The sequence below is a fragment of the Coptis chinensis genome, chromosome 8 (assembly GCF_015680905.1).
Source record: "Coptis chinensis isolate HL-2020 chromosome 8, ASM1568090v1, whole genome shotgun sequence".
Classification (NCBI taxonomy): domain Eukaryota; kingdom Viridiplantae; phylum Streptophyta; class Magnoliopsida; order Ranunculales; family Ranunculaceae; genus Coptis; species Coptis chinensis.
The window spans coordinates 81,231,068-81,247,285 of record NC_141463.1 but is presented as its reverse complement, the minus strand read 5'-3'; the positions used below and the strand labels follow the sequence as shown (position 1 = coordinate 81,247,285).

The window sequence follows — 16,218 nt, the reverse complement described above, 5'->3', positions numbered from 1 at the left end:
GCTACCATGACAAGGCACACTTGTCTTTTACTACTGTCTTGAAATGATAAGAATCCTTATAAAGCAGAGTTCTTGTACAACTTTTTACTATAGAGGAAAACAAAAGTTAAGATGTCATAGTCAAGGGACCGCTTTAACAAAGCATTATGCATTAAGGATAAGAATCCTGAGTCAAATAATGTTGATTCTGTTACATGTCCTTTTCATGGGCCATGAAGAACACTAATTAGAAGTGTCAAGCTAGGTGCATAGATTCTCAGTAACTTGGGTCAGGAAATCCTCTTCCACTTCTTCTGGTTCTGAATCAGATGTAAGACCACCTAGATGAGTGAGGAATTCATATGGGCCCTCTTCATTAATAAGTTTCCAAGTCTCAAGAGCAGATGGGTTAAGTGCCAAAGAACTCGTTCTACCCAATTTTTCATAGAAGTTGGTTCTATTAGAATTATCCAATGATTCTGTTTGGATAAGAAATCTATCAGATTCAGACAAAAAAGTGAACCTTGGATTCTTTTGCACCGAACTATATCTGATGAACCATTTAATCTGATGAAGACCAATGTCACGAATATCCGCCATTTCTTTGAATCTGTCTTCTGCAGTAATAGTATGAAATTTCTCCTTAGATTCTGAAAAAGTAAAAGTATTTGATATATCAGAAAGGTCGTTGCTTGTAAATTCGGACCAGGTGTACTGAAGGATAAGTTTCATATTCAGTATATTCTGGGCAAGCTGTGATAAATTCACAATAAACAGTCCCATGCCATTTCATCATAGCATTATCTATGGCTTAAACAAGAGGAAAAGCCAATAATGTCTTGTTAAAAGCTCCTCCTTCCAAAGATACATTTGTACTGATTGTGATAGATTTAATAAATCCCATTTCTAACAATTCATCAATTAAATACATATCCAAAGGTTGGAAATACTGCCAGAATGTAGCAGGGAGAAAAATATGCAGATTTGGATGCATGCTATGTATTCCTTCTGTGATATGAGCAATACCCTTAACTACTAAAGGACAAGTTTCCAATACAATTGAATTCCAATTTTGAATCCATTTCTGAGAATGTGAAGGGAGGAGATTCTGTATTAATTATGGTAAAGGAGATGGAAGGGATATTTTGGCTTTATTCCAAAAGGATTCTGAAAATTCTCTAGAGAGAGTACTCCAAGAAACATAATCAAGAGATCTTTTAAGATCACGAGATCTAAAGAACTTACTTTTGAAGTCTGACCAAGTCTTTGTTGTATTCTAGTTATTTTTGCTAAAATATTTAGCAGTGATTTTGAGGGTTTGGATAAGATTTCTCTTGTCCTTCTGTTCAAAGGATTTGATAACATTGTCCAAAATGGACTTTTGAAAGCTGTGAAGCTTCTGATGATGTGTAAAGAACTTATGCTTGTTATCATAGACATATAACGTAACTCTAGATCATCAAATTGTACTTTTCTTTTACTAGTACTGTTAGACTTTCTAGAAACAGATTGCGAAGAATTCGCAATGGTGCTGATATAATCAAACTCCAAGGTTTTACCCTTGTTGGTGCTGTTAGGTTGACTAACAGACTCCTTGGAATAATCCCAGTTAAGGAGGCCTAAATTGTCCTCAAAGTTGTTGATAATTTCAACATCAGTAGTATCCTGTAAGGATTCAGAGGCCACTGGTGGTTGCTCTGAGGGCTGTCCATATAATGGATTCTCAATTGAACCAAATTGGAGCATTCTGTATTCTGTAAGAAGAGACATTAAATGATGTCTTAGATTCACAGGATATAATCCCGGAGAAATATTCTCTAAATAAGTTGTTTCCAAAATATTTGGATATTTATAGGAACATCTGTTTGTGAATTACATTTCACAATCTTGGTTTTTTTGTTCCTGCAGAGAAGAAGAAATAAATTTGAAAACCAAAGGGTAATTCTCGAAGTTAGTGTAAATGTCATGCTTATCAATTTTATTAATAGGAAGAATGGTATTTAGAAAAGGGGTTCCAAGTATAATTTGCAGGGTAAGATATTTTATTAATAAAACTGATAAAGGTATACTAACCTCATTTTTACTAATAGCAACCTTAGTTAATTTATACTGAATAGCAATCATACTACCAGTAGCACTGGTCATAGTTTGAGTAGTAGTTTCAAAATAATTTTTAGGAATCAATCCTTATTGTATGCAGTTCATATCTGCACCACTATCTACCAAAGCAATATAATCAGTAAGAATATATTCTTGGTTAATTAATAACCAAAGTTATAAAAATATTCCATTTTCTGGAAAATATAATGGAAATAAAATTGCAGTGTTTAAAGTCATTGTCTGACTTCTCTTCTGTAACTTCCTTGAACTGTTGTAACTCAATTTGTAAAACACTTTGTTTTAATTGAATTATCTCCTTGCTAAGATTCTGGACCTCAGTTTTCAGGTCAGGAGAAAAGGGTGGTTTTGAAGAACTAGGTTTATTATTTCCTAGGCGATCAAAAACTTCTTAAAGATTATTGTATCCTTCAGAGGGATCAACTATATCATCCTTTACTGCTTTAAAGCTAGTTTTAATTCACTTTAGCTTAGTTTCAGGGTTTGTAATAGTATTTATAAGATCTAAAACAGACTGCTGATCTGCAGTTAAGATTTTAATAGTCAAACCATTCATCTGTAAGATAGCTTCCATACTATCACATCTGGCTTGCAACATATTAGATTGACATGGTGAGTTATTATCCGATGAACTAGAATAAGGATCTTCAGACTCATTATCTGATTCAGAAGAACTAGTATTAAGTAATAATTTACTTAATTGTAATTTAAGATCTTCATCAATCTCTAAATTATTAAGCTTCTGCTTGGTTTGGCACCGGTTGGCATAATGACTAATCTTTCCACATTTTAAACAAGTAACATTATTTTTCTGCTGTGGATTATTGTAAATGTAAAACTCCTTAAGGTTTTTGTTTTTTATGAGAATAAATCTTCTTCTTCCTCTCAGGAGGAATGCCATAAGCAAATTGCTCACAAAATTCTCCAAACTCTTTCTTACCAGAAAGAACTTGCTTTTTAAGCTGATACTGTAGCTTTAAATCATTACAAAGGCTACGACCTTCCTGACAAACATGATTAATAAGACTCCTATACGTATGAGAATTATAAGGAATATTAGATACTCCATTTAAGTTTCTAAGCTTTTTCCAAAAAAAATCTGCAAAGAAGTTAGGGAGACTATTAATAAATTCAGATTTCCAATGCTCATTATTAGCATCATGTAATTGAAGCACTTTTGCTAAAAACATATCTTTATACCATCTAAAATGAGATAGAGATGGACATCTAAGATTTTAGAGAAGTTCTCTGTTCTTCTCAGCATTCATACCATCATGTCTCATAAAATGATGGACAATAGACAAACATAAAGTATAAACAACATCTGATGTAGATACTTCTCTGTTTGCGTCTTAGTCAAACTCAGTCATAGTTGAGTTAATAATCTCATATCTTTGCTCATTAGTGAGAACATTATCCCACCAACCTTTTAGGGTTCCCACAAAACCATGACATATAAACTTACAGACATCAGCATCTGTATTACCATGAGCTTCGCAAACACTCGTATATTTGAGCATCTCCTGTAGAGTGTGATAAATCTGATATTTTGATCTACCATCAATATTTCAAGTATAAATAGTTTTAGCCTGATAAGACACATGGTCATTAAAATAATCTTCTTCATAAAGAATATCTTGGGGAGTGGGACGAGGATAATAATTCCTACTATGACCCCCATCTTATGAGTATTCTTATCATAAGTTATTATGTTAGTAATAGGAGAAACAAAATTTCCTTCAATATCCAAAATATCATTTGGCTTTATGTCATCTTCAAAATTAGAATATTGAGATATTGTATTAAGGTTTAATTTACTTAATTGACCATATAATTTTTCAATAAAATCATTTTTGGATGATGATTGATCCAGCTTAAAATTTGGAATATCCAAAGGGAGCTGAATAGATGGTCTGATATGACCAGAAGAAGTATGTTGTTTTAAAGAAATATTTTTTTAAAGGTTATTTATCCTTATTTTTATTAGGATCTATCCTTGGAATATGCTTAAGGATATTTTCTGCATTATTCTCAATTCTAATTAATTGAGCTCCGATAGTTTGTAAACATAAATTAGTATAATTATTTTGTTTACAAACTTTCTTAACATCATCTGTACGAACAGATCAATTAAGATCTTCCTGTGGTTTGATATAAGCTACAGTTTCCTGACTATCCTTCAACTTTAAAGGTGTTGTTGGAGGATGAATAACTGTCATCTTCTTTTCATCAGAAGTAGTCCACTTCTTTTGATGGAACTCTAAAACACCAATATAATTATCCACAGGTGTAAAATTTCATTTTTCAATAGTAATATTCTCTTTTACTTTAGAAATAGCTAGTTGAGAAATAATTTTTCCCTGTGTTTGATTATGGCTTACCTCTTTATTAGGTAAATTAATCATCTTGGTAGGTAACTTAAGTTTTACCTCTTCTTTTGATTTTAAACAATCATTAATATCCTTTTGCAGAGTAGCACGGTTAACTTTGGAATTAAGAATATTATTATTCTGATACTCAAGACAAAACCATTTTGCAAGAGTAGTACCATACTTCTGGTACCATTGAAAATATCTTTATAAGGTTGAACCTTAAGTTGCAACTCTATAGGAGTAAAATATTTACTCAACTCTTCATATTTTAATTTATAAAATTGATTTGTTTCAGTTGATGTATAATCCATTATAACACAAATTCCACATCTGAAGCTGTGGGAGATTCCCTAGCTTTCTGTGTATAAATGTCATGTGGTATTTGTTAATTAGAGATACGAATCTCTTCTATAGATTGATTATACTGAGATATGGATTCAGCTTCTGAAACTGAATGCCTCGAAGATTGTGGTATGGAGATCTTATAAGAGGATCTCGAATACAAACTTCTACTAACAAAATGTTTCTTAAAGTTTAATATAACTTCACCTTCAGTTGATTGAATTATTTGATCTAAATTATTATTAATGATTGGGTGTGGTTGAACAGCGTTTCTGCAAGTCCATGAATCAGGAAATTGAATTTCACTCCAAGGAATCATCCTAGGTGTAGCAACACTAGAAGTTAAAAGATTTGTATCGATTAACACAGTTTTACCTGGGGTAGATTTATTTCTTGCATTAGGAGTTAAAGTTTTTAACACCTTATAGTGAATTCTGTAGGTAATTCCAATCACTTCAGATCTAGGTAAAAAGTTGTAACCTTTAGCCTGAATTTGTAATGATAAGGAATCATAAAGATTTCTATCCGATAAAGATAAACTTAAATTAGGATAGACATCAAAATAGACTGGTCCATGACAAAGACTAGTCTATACTGCTCCCATAAGGGATGATAAATAATTGAGACACCTAGCATCTCTGAGAGTTGCTTGAATACAAGCATTCATAGCCAAAAGGGTCAAAGGTTTAAATGCAACCTGTATTAATCCTATAAGAATAAATTTATAATTTTTCATATAAGGATATAAATCACGAGGACTTAAAAGATGCAAATTATTACTCATGGAATGTAAACTAATAGTTTGTTCCATAGTTTTTACAGCAATTTTACTAGTCAATTTTTCAATCCAGTTACCATATTTATATATGGTCTTGGGATCCATATTACAAATCGTCCATTTATTCATTTTATCCTGCATGTCGAGATCATACTCGATTAATTCTGTGTTCTTTATTGAACTCAGATAATCATTTGATGACTGTGCCATGGGTGTTGAGGTGTTAGTGCAAAAACAGGTAGAGTATAATGAATTAAAATCATACCAAACAATATTAAAACTATTCATGATGCAATCATTGATATATCATCTTGTTCTCCAAATATTATAAACAGTAAAATCAAAATCAAGTCTTCAGTGTTTATATTAGTAAAACCATATCAATCAACGATTTACGGGGAGCAAACGGCCTAAAACACATATCCTGCTAAACGACATTGCATATACCCTACGCGACTTGGGTGACATCCCAGAGTTACCAACATAAATGTAAAGAAACAATAATGATCTATAGCTTACGCAAATAGTCTTATATTATCAAGAATGAAATTAAGTAATCCTCACTTCATCTCTAACAAGATACTTACTATTCATAATACTGGTATGGAAGAGTCAATAGTATTTTAGGATCTAGGTGGACAGTCTTGTGTCCGGAAAACCTAACCTTTAGCAAGTAGTCCAAAGAAAGATGTAAGTAAGGGATAGCCCCAATATGATTAAGGAAAAAGGCATGCGGGTTACTCTTAATGATATTTTATTAATAAAAAGGATACATGTATGCTAACCTCATTTTTACTAATAAAAACCTTATTCAATTTATGTTGAATAATAATTTTACTACCACTAGCACTGGTCATAGTTTGAGTAGTAGTGTCAAAATATTTTTTAGGAATCAATCCTTCTTGTATGCAGTTCATATCTGCACCACTATCTACCAAAGCAATATAATCAGTAAGAATATATTCTTGGTTAATAATCAAAGTTATAAAAATATTCCTTTTTTTGGAAAATATATTGGAAATAAAATTGCAGTGTTTAAAGTCATTGTCTGATTTCTCTTCTGTAACTTCCTCGAACTGTTGTAACTCAATTTGTAAAACTTTTTGTTTTAATTGAATTATCTCCTTACTAAGATATGATAGACATCATGGCACATGAAGTCATGGCTCATGAAGTGCTGAGAGGATATAATAGACATCATGGCACACCCAGATGCTTAGTTAAACTGGATATCAGAAAGGTATATGATATGGTTAGCTGGCAAACGATCCTCCTTTTGTTGGAGAAATTTGAATTCCCTCAGAAGATGCGACGATTGATTCATATGTGTATTAGTACAGCTTACTTCTCTGTCCTAGTGAATGGGTCTCCGGAAGGGTTTTTTGCTGGGGGAAGAGGTTTGCGTCAGGGCGACCCCATGTCCCCGTATCTTTTTGTGCTAGTCATGGAAATTTTGGGAATGGTGATCAGGGAAAGCATTGAATCCAGAAACATGCGATACCACTCTAAATGCAAGAGGAATCTATTGACGATTTGGCCTTTGGCCGATGACGTTCTCATATTCGCAAAGGGGAAGTAACCTCTATAGAAGCCCTCAAGGAATGTTCACAGATATTCAGTGAAGCTACTGGACTCAGCATCAACCCTCAGAAGACTACTGTCATGACGGGAGCTATGATTCATGATAATGCACGAGCCTTGGCCTAGATCCTAAGATTGGAACTTGTGAAACCTCCAGTAAGATATCTCGGTCTCCCACTCATTTCTACTCGCCTTGGAATCAAAGGATGTCAACCTTTGGTTGAAAAGGTCACAGGCCGAATAAAGGACTGGAAAGCTAAATTACTATCTCATGCAGGCAGACTACAGTTGATCCTCGCGGTGTTGAGCTCTCTAAACATCTTTTGGGCCAGAACATTCATACTTCCTTTAGCTGTTCTGGAACAGATTGAGAAAATATGTGTCAATTTCCTATGGAGCGGAACTGATTCCAAAAGTTGTGTGCATCAAGCAAGCTTGAACACATACCATATGCAAAACAAAGGAGGAGGGCGGTCTAGGGATGATGAATATGGCAACATGGAACAAGGGCGCTCATTGTGGGCTGTTGTACAAGATCGCAAGTAAAGAGAGTAGTGTCTGGGTCAATTGGGTTTGGAAAAACCAGCTGGAGAATAAATTCTTGTGGACTATGCCGATTCCCAGAGATTGTTCTTGGTCTTGGCGTAACATCTTGAAGTGTAGAAAGGAAGCAAGAGAGCTAATCTGTTATTCTATCTCAAATGGTGAAGATACTCTCTTATGGCACGACATTTGGTGCAGCAGCAGTCCTCTCTTACATAATCCACAAGCGGTAGCTGAAATCAAGCTTCCCTTCAATGCTATAGTGAAGGAGCTATTGACCAATGGAGGCTGGAATGACATGGTTAGTAATCTACAGTGCAGTACCCTCAGAGAAGATATTTTGAGCACAAAAATTAATCGACACATAGAGAGAGATCGAGTAGTATGGACACCGCATCATAGTGGGTCATTCACGACGAACAGTGCGTACCACACTTTGAGAAGACATGGGGGTAAGGTTAGATGGCAATGCCTGGTATGGGGCCGACTGGTGATACCTAGTCATTCCTTTACTGCCTGGCAATTATTCTCAAACAGTTTCTCTACTCAAGATAGGCTAGTACATAAAAAGATTCTAACACATTCATCTTGTTGCTTGTGTCAGCAAAGTCGGGAATTCTCAAATCATCTCTTTTTTTACTGCTCCTTATCTCGAGAGGTGATCAATGGCATTAAGATAGTCTTGGGTATTGCAACAGATTGCAGAAGCTCAAATAGAGAATGGTTTTCACTTTTGAAACTTTGCAAAGGGTCTAGCCAGGTGGTGGAAATCTATAAGAGTTACATATGTGCAATAGTTAATGGGATTTGGAAGGAGCGCAATGCACGAAGGTTCTCTAATCATAGCAGGCCAGCATCAGTGGTGTTGAAAAGCATTATGAGGAAGATGAGAAGATATATACAGGTGAAGGTATCGGAAATGAAGGACTCTGACGATGCCCGAAGGCTAGCTCAGGATCTCGGGATCCAAGTGAATTTTAGAAGTGCGACACAACAGATCTACACTTGGGATCCACCTGAATAGGACAGAGTCAAATTGAACATAGATGGGGCTGTTGCAGGAAATGGTACGGGTCATGGGGGAGCAATCCGTAACAGTAAGGGTAAGTTATTGACAACATTCTCTGGTAGTGGAGGAGAGAGGTCAGTACTCTTTCAAGAACTGAAGGCTATTGAGATTGGGTTGTGTATATGTTTGGAACTAGGCTGTGTAAAAGTGGATGTGGCATCGGACTCACTACAAGCAGTACAAATGTGTAACAAACTAGCCAAGCCGCCATGGAACTGTCAAGATGTGCTCAACCATATTATAGATATAGCACCACAGTTGTTAAGTTGTACCTTTTCACATGTTTTTAGGGAGTCTAATAGAGTTGCCGACCACCTGGCTGGCCTATCTATTGCCCATGGATTTAATTTCGTGAATGTTGGTCCTCCAATATGTAGAGAGTTGTATAATCTCATTGAGGAGGATGCAAGAGGCACCATTTATGTAAGAATTGGATGATGTATACAGGTGAGGGTCATCCTAACCCTAGCTTAAAGTTTTAAAAAAAAAAAAAAGATTCTGGACCTCAGTTTTCAAGTCAGGAGAAAAGGGTGGTTTTGAATAACTAGGTTTATTATTTCCTAGGCGATCAAAAACTTCTTTAAGATTGTATCCTTCAAAGGGATCAACTATATCATCCTTTACTGCTTTAAAGCAAATTTTAATAACTTCAGCTTAGTTTCAGGGTTTGTAATAGTATTTATAAGATCTAAAACAGACTGCTGATCCGTGGTTAAGACATTAATAGTCAAACCATTCATCTGTAAGATAGCTTCCATGCTATCACATCTGGATTGCAACATGTTACATTGACATGGTGAGTCATTATCCAATGAACTAGAATAAGGATCTTCAGACTCATTATCTAATTAAGAAGAACTAGTATTAAGTAATAATTTACTTAATTGTAATTCAAGATCTTCATCAATCTCTAAATTATTAAGCTTCTGCTTGGTTTGGCACTGGTTGGCATAATGACCAATCTTTCCACATTTTAAACAAGTAACATTATTTTTTTGATGTGGATTATTGTAAAACTCCTTATTAGATTTCCAATTTTTATTGAAAGTCTTTTTACGAGAATATTTTCTCTTATAAGGTTTATATTTTTTATGAGAAGAAATCTTCTTCTTTCTTTCAGTAGGAATATCATAAGCAAATTGCTCACAAAATTCTCCTAACTCTTTCTTACCAGAAATATTATGCTTTTTAAGCTGATGCTGTAGCTTTAAATCATTACAATAGCTAAGACCTTCCTGAATGACATGATTAATAAGACTCCCATACATATGAGAATTATAAGGAATATTAGATCCTCCATTTAAGTCTCTAAGCTTTTTCCTAACTTTTTTTGCAAAGAAGTTAGGGAGACCATCAATAAATTTGGATTTCCAATGCTCATTATTAGCATCATGTAATTGAAGTACTTTGGTTAAGAACAAATCTTTATACCATCTAAAATGAGATAGAGATGGACATCTAAGATTTTGGAGAAGTTCTCTATTCTTCTCTGCATTCATACCATCAGGTCCTATAAAATGATGGACAATAGACAAACATAAAGTATAAACAACATCTGATGTAGATACTTCCCTATTTTCTTCTGAGTCAAACTCAGACTTAGTTGAGTTAATAATGTCATATCTTTGCTCATTAGTGAGAACATTATCCCACCAACCTTTTAAGGTTCCCACAAAACCATGGCATATAAACTTATAGACATCAGCATATGTATTACCATGAGCTTTGCAAACACTCGCATACATGAGCATCTCCTGTAGAATGTGATAAATCTAATATTCTGATCTACCATCAATATTCCAAGTATAATTAGTTTTAGCCTGATAAGACACATGTTCATTAAAATAATCTTCTTCATAAAGAATATCTTGGGGAGTGGGACGAGGATAATAATTCCTATTATGACCCGCATGACCCATTTTATGAGTATTTTTATCATAAGTTATTGTGTTAATAGTGGGAGAAACAAAATTTGCTTCAATATCCAAAATATCATTTGGCTTTATGTCATTCTCAGAATTAGAATCTTGAGATATAGTATTAAGGTTCAATTTACTTAATTGACCATATAATTTTTCAATAAAATCATTTTTGGATGATGATTGATCCAACTTAAAATTTGGAATATCCAAAAGGGGCTGAATAGATGGTCTGATATGACCAGAAGAAGTATGTTGTTTTAAAGAAATATTATTTAAAGGTTCTTTATCCTTATTTTTATTAGGATCTATCTTCGGAATATGCTTAAAGATATTTTCTGTATTATTCTCAATTCTAATTAATTGAGCTCCGATAGTTTGTAAATATAAATTAATATAATTATTTTGCTTACAAAATTTATTAACATAATCCTGTGGTTTGATATAAGCCGCAATTTCCGGACTATTATTCAGCTTTAAAGGTGTTGTTGGAGGGTGAACAACTGTCATCTCCTTTTCATCAGAAGTAGTCTACTTCTTTTGATGAAACTCTAAAACACTAATATAATTGTGTACAGGGGTAAAATTACTTTTTTAAATAGTAATATTCTTTTTTACTTAAGAAATTACTGGTTGAGAAATAATCTTTTCATGTATTTGATTATGGCTTACCTCTTTATTCGGTAAATTAATCATCTTGTTAGGTAACTTAAGTTTTACCTTTTTTTATTTTATTTTAAATAATCATTAATATCCTTTTGCAAAGTAGCACGGTTTACTTTGGAATTAAGAATATTATTATTCTGATACTCAAGACAAAACCATTTTGTAATAGTAGTACGTACCATTCTTTTGGTACCATTGAAAATAATCTTTATAAGGTTGAACCATAGGTTGCAACTCTATAGGAGTAAAATATTTACTCAACCCTTCATATTTTAATTTATAAAATTGATTTGTTTCAATTGATGTATAATCCATTATAAAACAAATTCCATTTATGAAGTTGTGGGAGATTCCCTAGGTTTCTGTGTATAAATACCATGTGGTATTTGTTGATTAGAGATACGAATCTCTTCTACAGATTGATTATACTGAGATATAGATTCAGCTTCTGAAACTGAAACTGAATGCCTAGAAGATTGTGGTATGGACATCTTATAGGAAGATCTCAAAGACAAACTTCTACAAACAAAAGGTTTCTTAAAGTTTAATATAACTTCACCTTCAGTTGATTGAATTATTTGATCTAAATCATTATTAATGATTGGCTGTGGTTAAACAGCGTTTCTGCAAGTCCATGAATCAGGAAATTGAATTTCACTCCAAGGAATCATCCTAAGGGTTGCTATACTAGAAGTTAAAAGATTTGTATCAATTAACACAGTTTTACCTAGTGTAGATTTATTCCTTTGATTATGAGTTAAAGTTTGTAACACCTTATAGTGAATTCTGTATGTAATTCCAATCACCTCAGATCTAGATAAAAAGTTGTAACCTTTAGCCTAAATTTGTAATGATAAGGAATCATAAAGATTTCTATCCGATAAAGATAAACTTAAATTACGATAGACATCAAAATTGACTGGTCCATGACAAAGACTAGTCTCTACTGCTCCCATAAGGGATGGTAAATAATCGAGACACCTAGCATCTCTAAGAGTTGCTTGAATACAAGCATTCATACCTAAAAGGGTCAAAGCTCTAAAAGCAACCTGTATTAATCCTACATGATTAAATTTATAATTTTTCATATAAGGATATAAATCTCGAGGACTTAAAAGATGCAAATTATTACTCATGGAATGTAAACTAATAGTTTGTTCCATAGTTTTTACAGCAATTTTACTGGTCAATTTTTCAATCCAGTTACCATATTTATATATAGTCTTGGGATCCATATTAGGAATCGTCCATTTGTTCATTTTATCATGCGTGTCGAGATCATACTCGATTAATTTCATGTTCTTAATTGAACTTATCATCATTTGATGACTGTGCCATGGGTGTTGAGGTGTTAGTGCAATAACAGGTAGAGTATAACGAATTAAAATCATACCAAACAGTATTAAAACTATTCATGATGCAATCATTGATATATCGTGTTCTTCTCCAAATATTGTAAACAGTAAAATCAAAATCAAGTCTTCAGTGTTTATACTAGTAAAACCACGTCTGTTAACGCTTTACGGGGAGCAAACGGCCTAAAACGCGTATCCTGCTAAACGGCACTGCATATACCCTACGCAACTTGGGTGACGACACTGCATTAAAGATTGATGAAGATCTTAAATTACAATGAAGTAAATTATTACTTAATACTAATTCTTCTGAGTCAGATAATGAGTATGAAGATCCTTATTCTAGTTCATCGGATAATGACTCACCATATGTCAATGTAACATGTTGCAATCTAGATGTGATAGCATGGAAGCTATCTTACAGATGAATGGTTTGACTATTAATGTCTTAACCATGGTTCAACAGTCTATTTTAGATCTTATAGATACTATTACAAACCCTGAAACTAAGCTGAAGTTAATTAAAACTTGCTTTAAAGCAATAAAGGATGATATAGTTGATCCCTCTGAAGGATACAATCTTAAAAAAAAAATTGATCACCTAGGAAATAATAAACCTAGTTCTTCAAAACCACCATTTTCTCGACCGAAACCACTAGAAATCCAAAAGTAGTGTTAAAAGTCAATATTAGTAAGGAGATAATTCAATTAAAACAAAAATCCTTGATTTTAGTTTTATTGACAAATTGAGTTATAGTAGTTCAAGGAAGTTTCTGGAGATAATTCAATTAAAACAAAGAGTTTTACAAATTGAGTTATAGTAGTTCAAGGAAGTTACAGAAGAGAAGTCAGACAACGACTTTAAACAATACAATTTTATTTTCAATATATTTTCCAGAAAATGGAATATTTTTATAACTTTGATTATTAACCAAGAATATATTCTTACTGATTATATTGATTTGGTAGATAGTGGTGCAGATATGAACTGCATACAAGAAGGATTGATTCCTAAAAAATATTTTGAGACAACTACTCAAACTATGACCAGTACTAGTGGTAGTAAACTAGCTATTCATCATAAATTGACTAAGGTTGCTATTAGTAAAAATGAGGTTAGCATACCTCTATCCCTTTTATTAATAAAAGATCTTACCAAGCAAATTATACTGGGAACCCCATTTTTAAATACTATGCTTCCTATTAATAAAATTGATAAGTATGGTATTTACACTAACTTCGAGAATCACCCTTTGGTTTTCGAATTTATTTCTTCTTCTTTGTAGGAACAGAAGAGTCAAGATTGTGAAATATAATTCACAAACAGATGTTCCTATGAGTATCCAAATATTTTGTAAATAACATACTCTTCATTATTATTTAGAGAATATTTCTCCAGGATTATATTATGTGAATCTAAGACATCATTTAATGTCTCTTGTTACAGAATACAGAATGCTCCAATTTGATTCATTGGAGAATCCATTATATGGACAGCCCCTAGAGCAACCACCAGTGGTCTCTGAATCCTTATAGGATACTGCTGATGTTGAAATTATCAACTACTTTGAAGACAATTTAGGCCTCCCTAACTGGGATTATTCCCAGGAGCCTGTTAGTCAACCTAACAACACCAACAAGGGTAAAACCTTGGAGTCTGATTATATCAGCACCAATGTGAGTTCTTTGCATCCTTTTTCTAGAAAGTCTAATTGTACTGGTAAAAGAAAAGTACAATTTGATGATCTAGAGTTACCTTATGTCTATGATAACAGGCATAAGTTCTTTACACATTAGAAGCTACACAACTTTCATAAGTCCATTTTGGACAATGTTATCAAATCTTTTGAACAGAATGACAAGAGAAATCTTATCCAGACCCTCAAAATCACTGCTAAATATTTTAGGAAAAATAACTAGAATACAACCAAGACTTGGTCAGACTTCAAAAGTAAGTTTTATAGATCTCGTGATTTGCAGAGATCCCTTGATTGCGTTTCTTGGAGTACTCTCTCTAGAGACATTTTTGAATCCGATTGGACTAAAGCCAAAATATCCCTTCCATCACCTTTACCATAATTAATACAGAATCTTCTCCCTTCACATTATCATAAATGGATTCAAAATTGGAATTCAATTGTATTGGGAACTTGTCATTTAATTGTTAAATGTATTGCTCATATCACAGAAGGAACACATAGCATGCATCCAAATCTGCATGTTTTTTCACATACATTGCAGTATTTCCAACCTTTGGATATGTATTTAATTCATGAATTGTTAGAAATGGGATTTCTTAAATCTATCACAATCAATACATAGGTATCTTTGGAAGCAGGAGCTTTTAACAAGACATTCTTGGCTTTTCCTCTTATTCAAGCCATAAATAATGCTATGATGAAATGGCATGGGACTGTTTACTGTGAATTTACCACAGTTTGCCCAGAATATACTGAATATGAAACTTATCCTTCAGTACACCTGGTCCGAATTTACAACCAACGACCTTCTGATATATCAAAGGCTTTTACTCTTTCTGAATGTAAGGAGAAATTTCATACTATTACTACAGAAGACAGATTCAAAGAAATGGCGGATATTCGTGCCATTGGTCTTCATCATATTAAGTGGTCCATTAGATATAGTTCGGTGCAAAAGAATCTAAGGTTCACTCTTTTGTCTGAATCTAATATATTTCTTATCCAAACAGAATTATTGGATAATTCTAATAGAACCAACTTCTATGAAAAATTGGGCAGAACGAGTTCTTTGGCACTTAGCCCATATGCTCTTGAGACTTGGAAACTTTTTAATGAAGAGGGCCTATATGAATTCCTCACTCATCTAGGTGGTCTTACATCTGATTCAAAACTAGAAGAAGTGGAAGAGGATTTCCTGACCCAAGTTGTTGAGAATCTACGCACCCAGCTTGGCATTTCTAATTAGTGTCCTTCATGGCCCATGAAAAGGACATGCAACAGAATCAACATTATTTGACTCAGGATTCTTATCCTTAAAGCATAATGCTTTGTCAAGGTGGTCCCTTGACTATGACATCCTAACTTTTGCTTTCCTCTATAGTCAAAAGTTGTATAGGAACTCTGCATTATAAGGATTCTTATCCTTTCAAGACAGTAGTGAAAGACAAGGATGTCTTGTCATGGTGGCCCAGGCGACTGCGACTGCTTTAACACACATAGCCACTTTCTGTGCGGACTCCAAATTATATTTTGAGATCCAACTAGTATAAAAGGGATACCTCACCCTTGTTGAGGAACATCTTTTATTTTAGCTTTCAATTTTCTCTTGGTTTTGAGTGATAAGTGTGCTCTCTTTTCTCCCCCCTGTAATATAATTCCAGAATATAAATAAAAGTTCAGTTTATATCAAGTGTTCTTGCTGCTGACTAATCTTTCAGCATTAATCAGGTGTTTTACATGATCTCTCCTTATATATATATATATATACCAAAGAAAATATATATACACGACACTAA

At 33.5% G+C, this 16,218-nt stretch overlaps 1 protein-coding gene across 1 annotated transcript; it reads right to left on the bottom strand.

The window, feature by feature from the left end:
• Nucleotides 1-9,630: 9,630 nt before the first annotated feature.
• LOC147483450 (uncharacterized) lies at nucleotides 9,631-10,527 on the bottom strand. Its single transcript, XM_086579564.1, has one exon. It carries the CDS (start codon nucleotides 10,525-10,527, stop codon nucleotides 9,631-9,633), a length of 897 nt encoding a protein of 298 aa, XP_086435690.1.
• Between the last annotated feature and the right edge of the window lie 5,691 nt (nucleotides 10,528-16,218).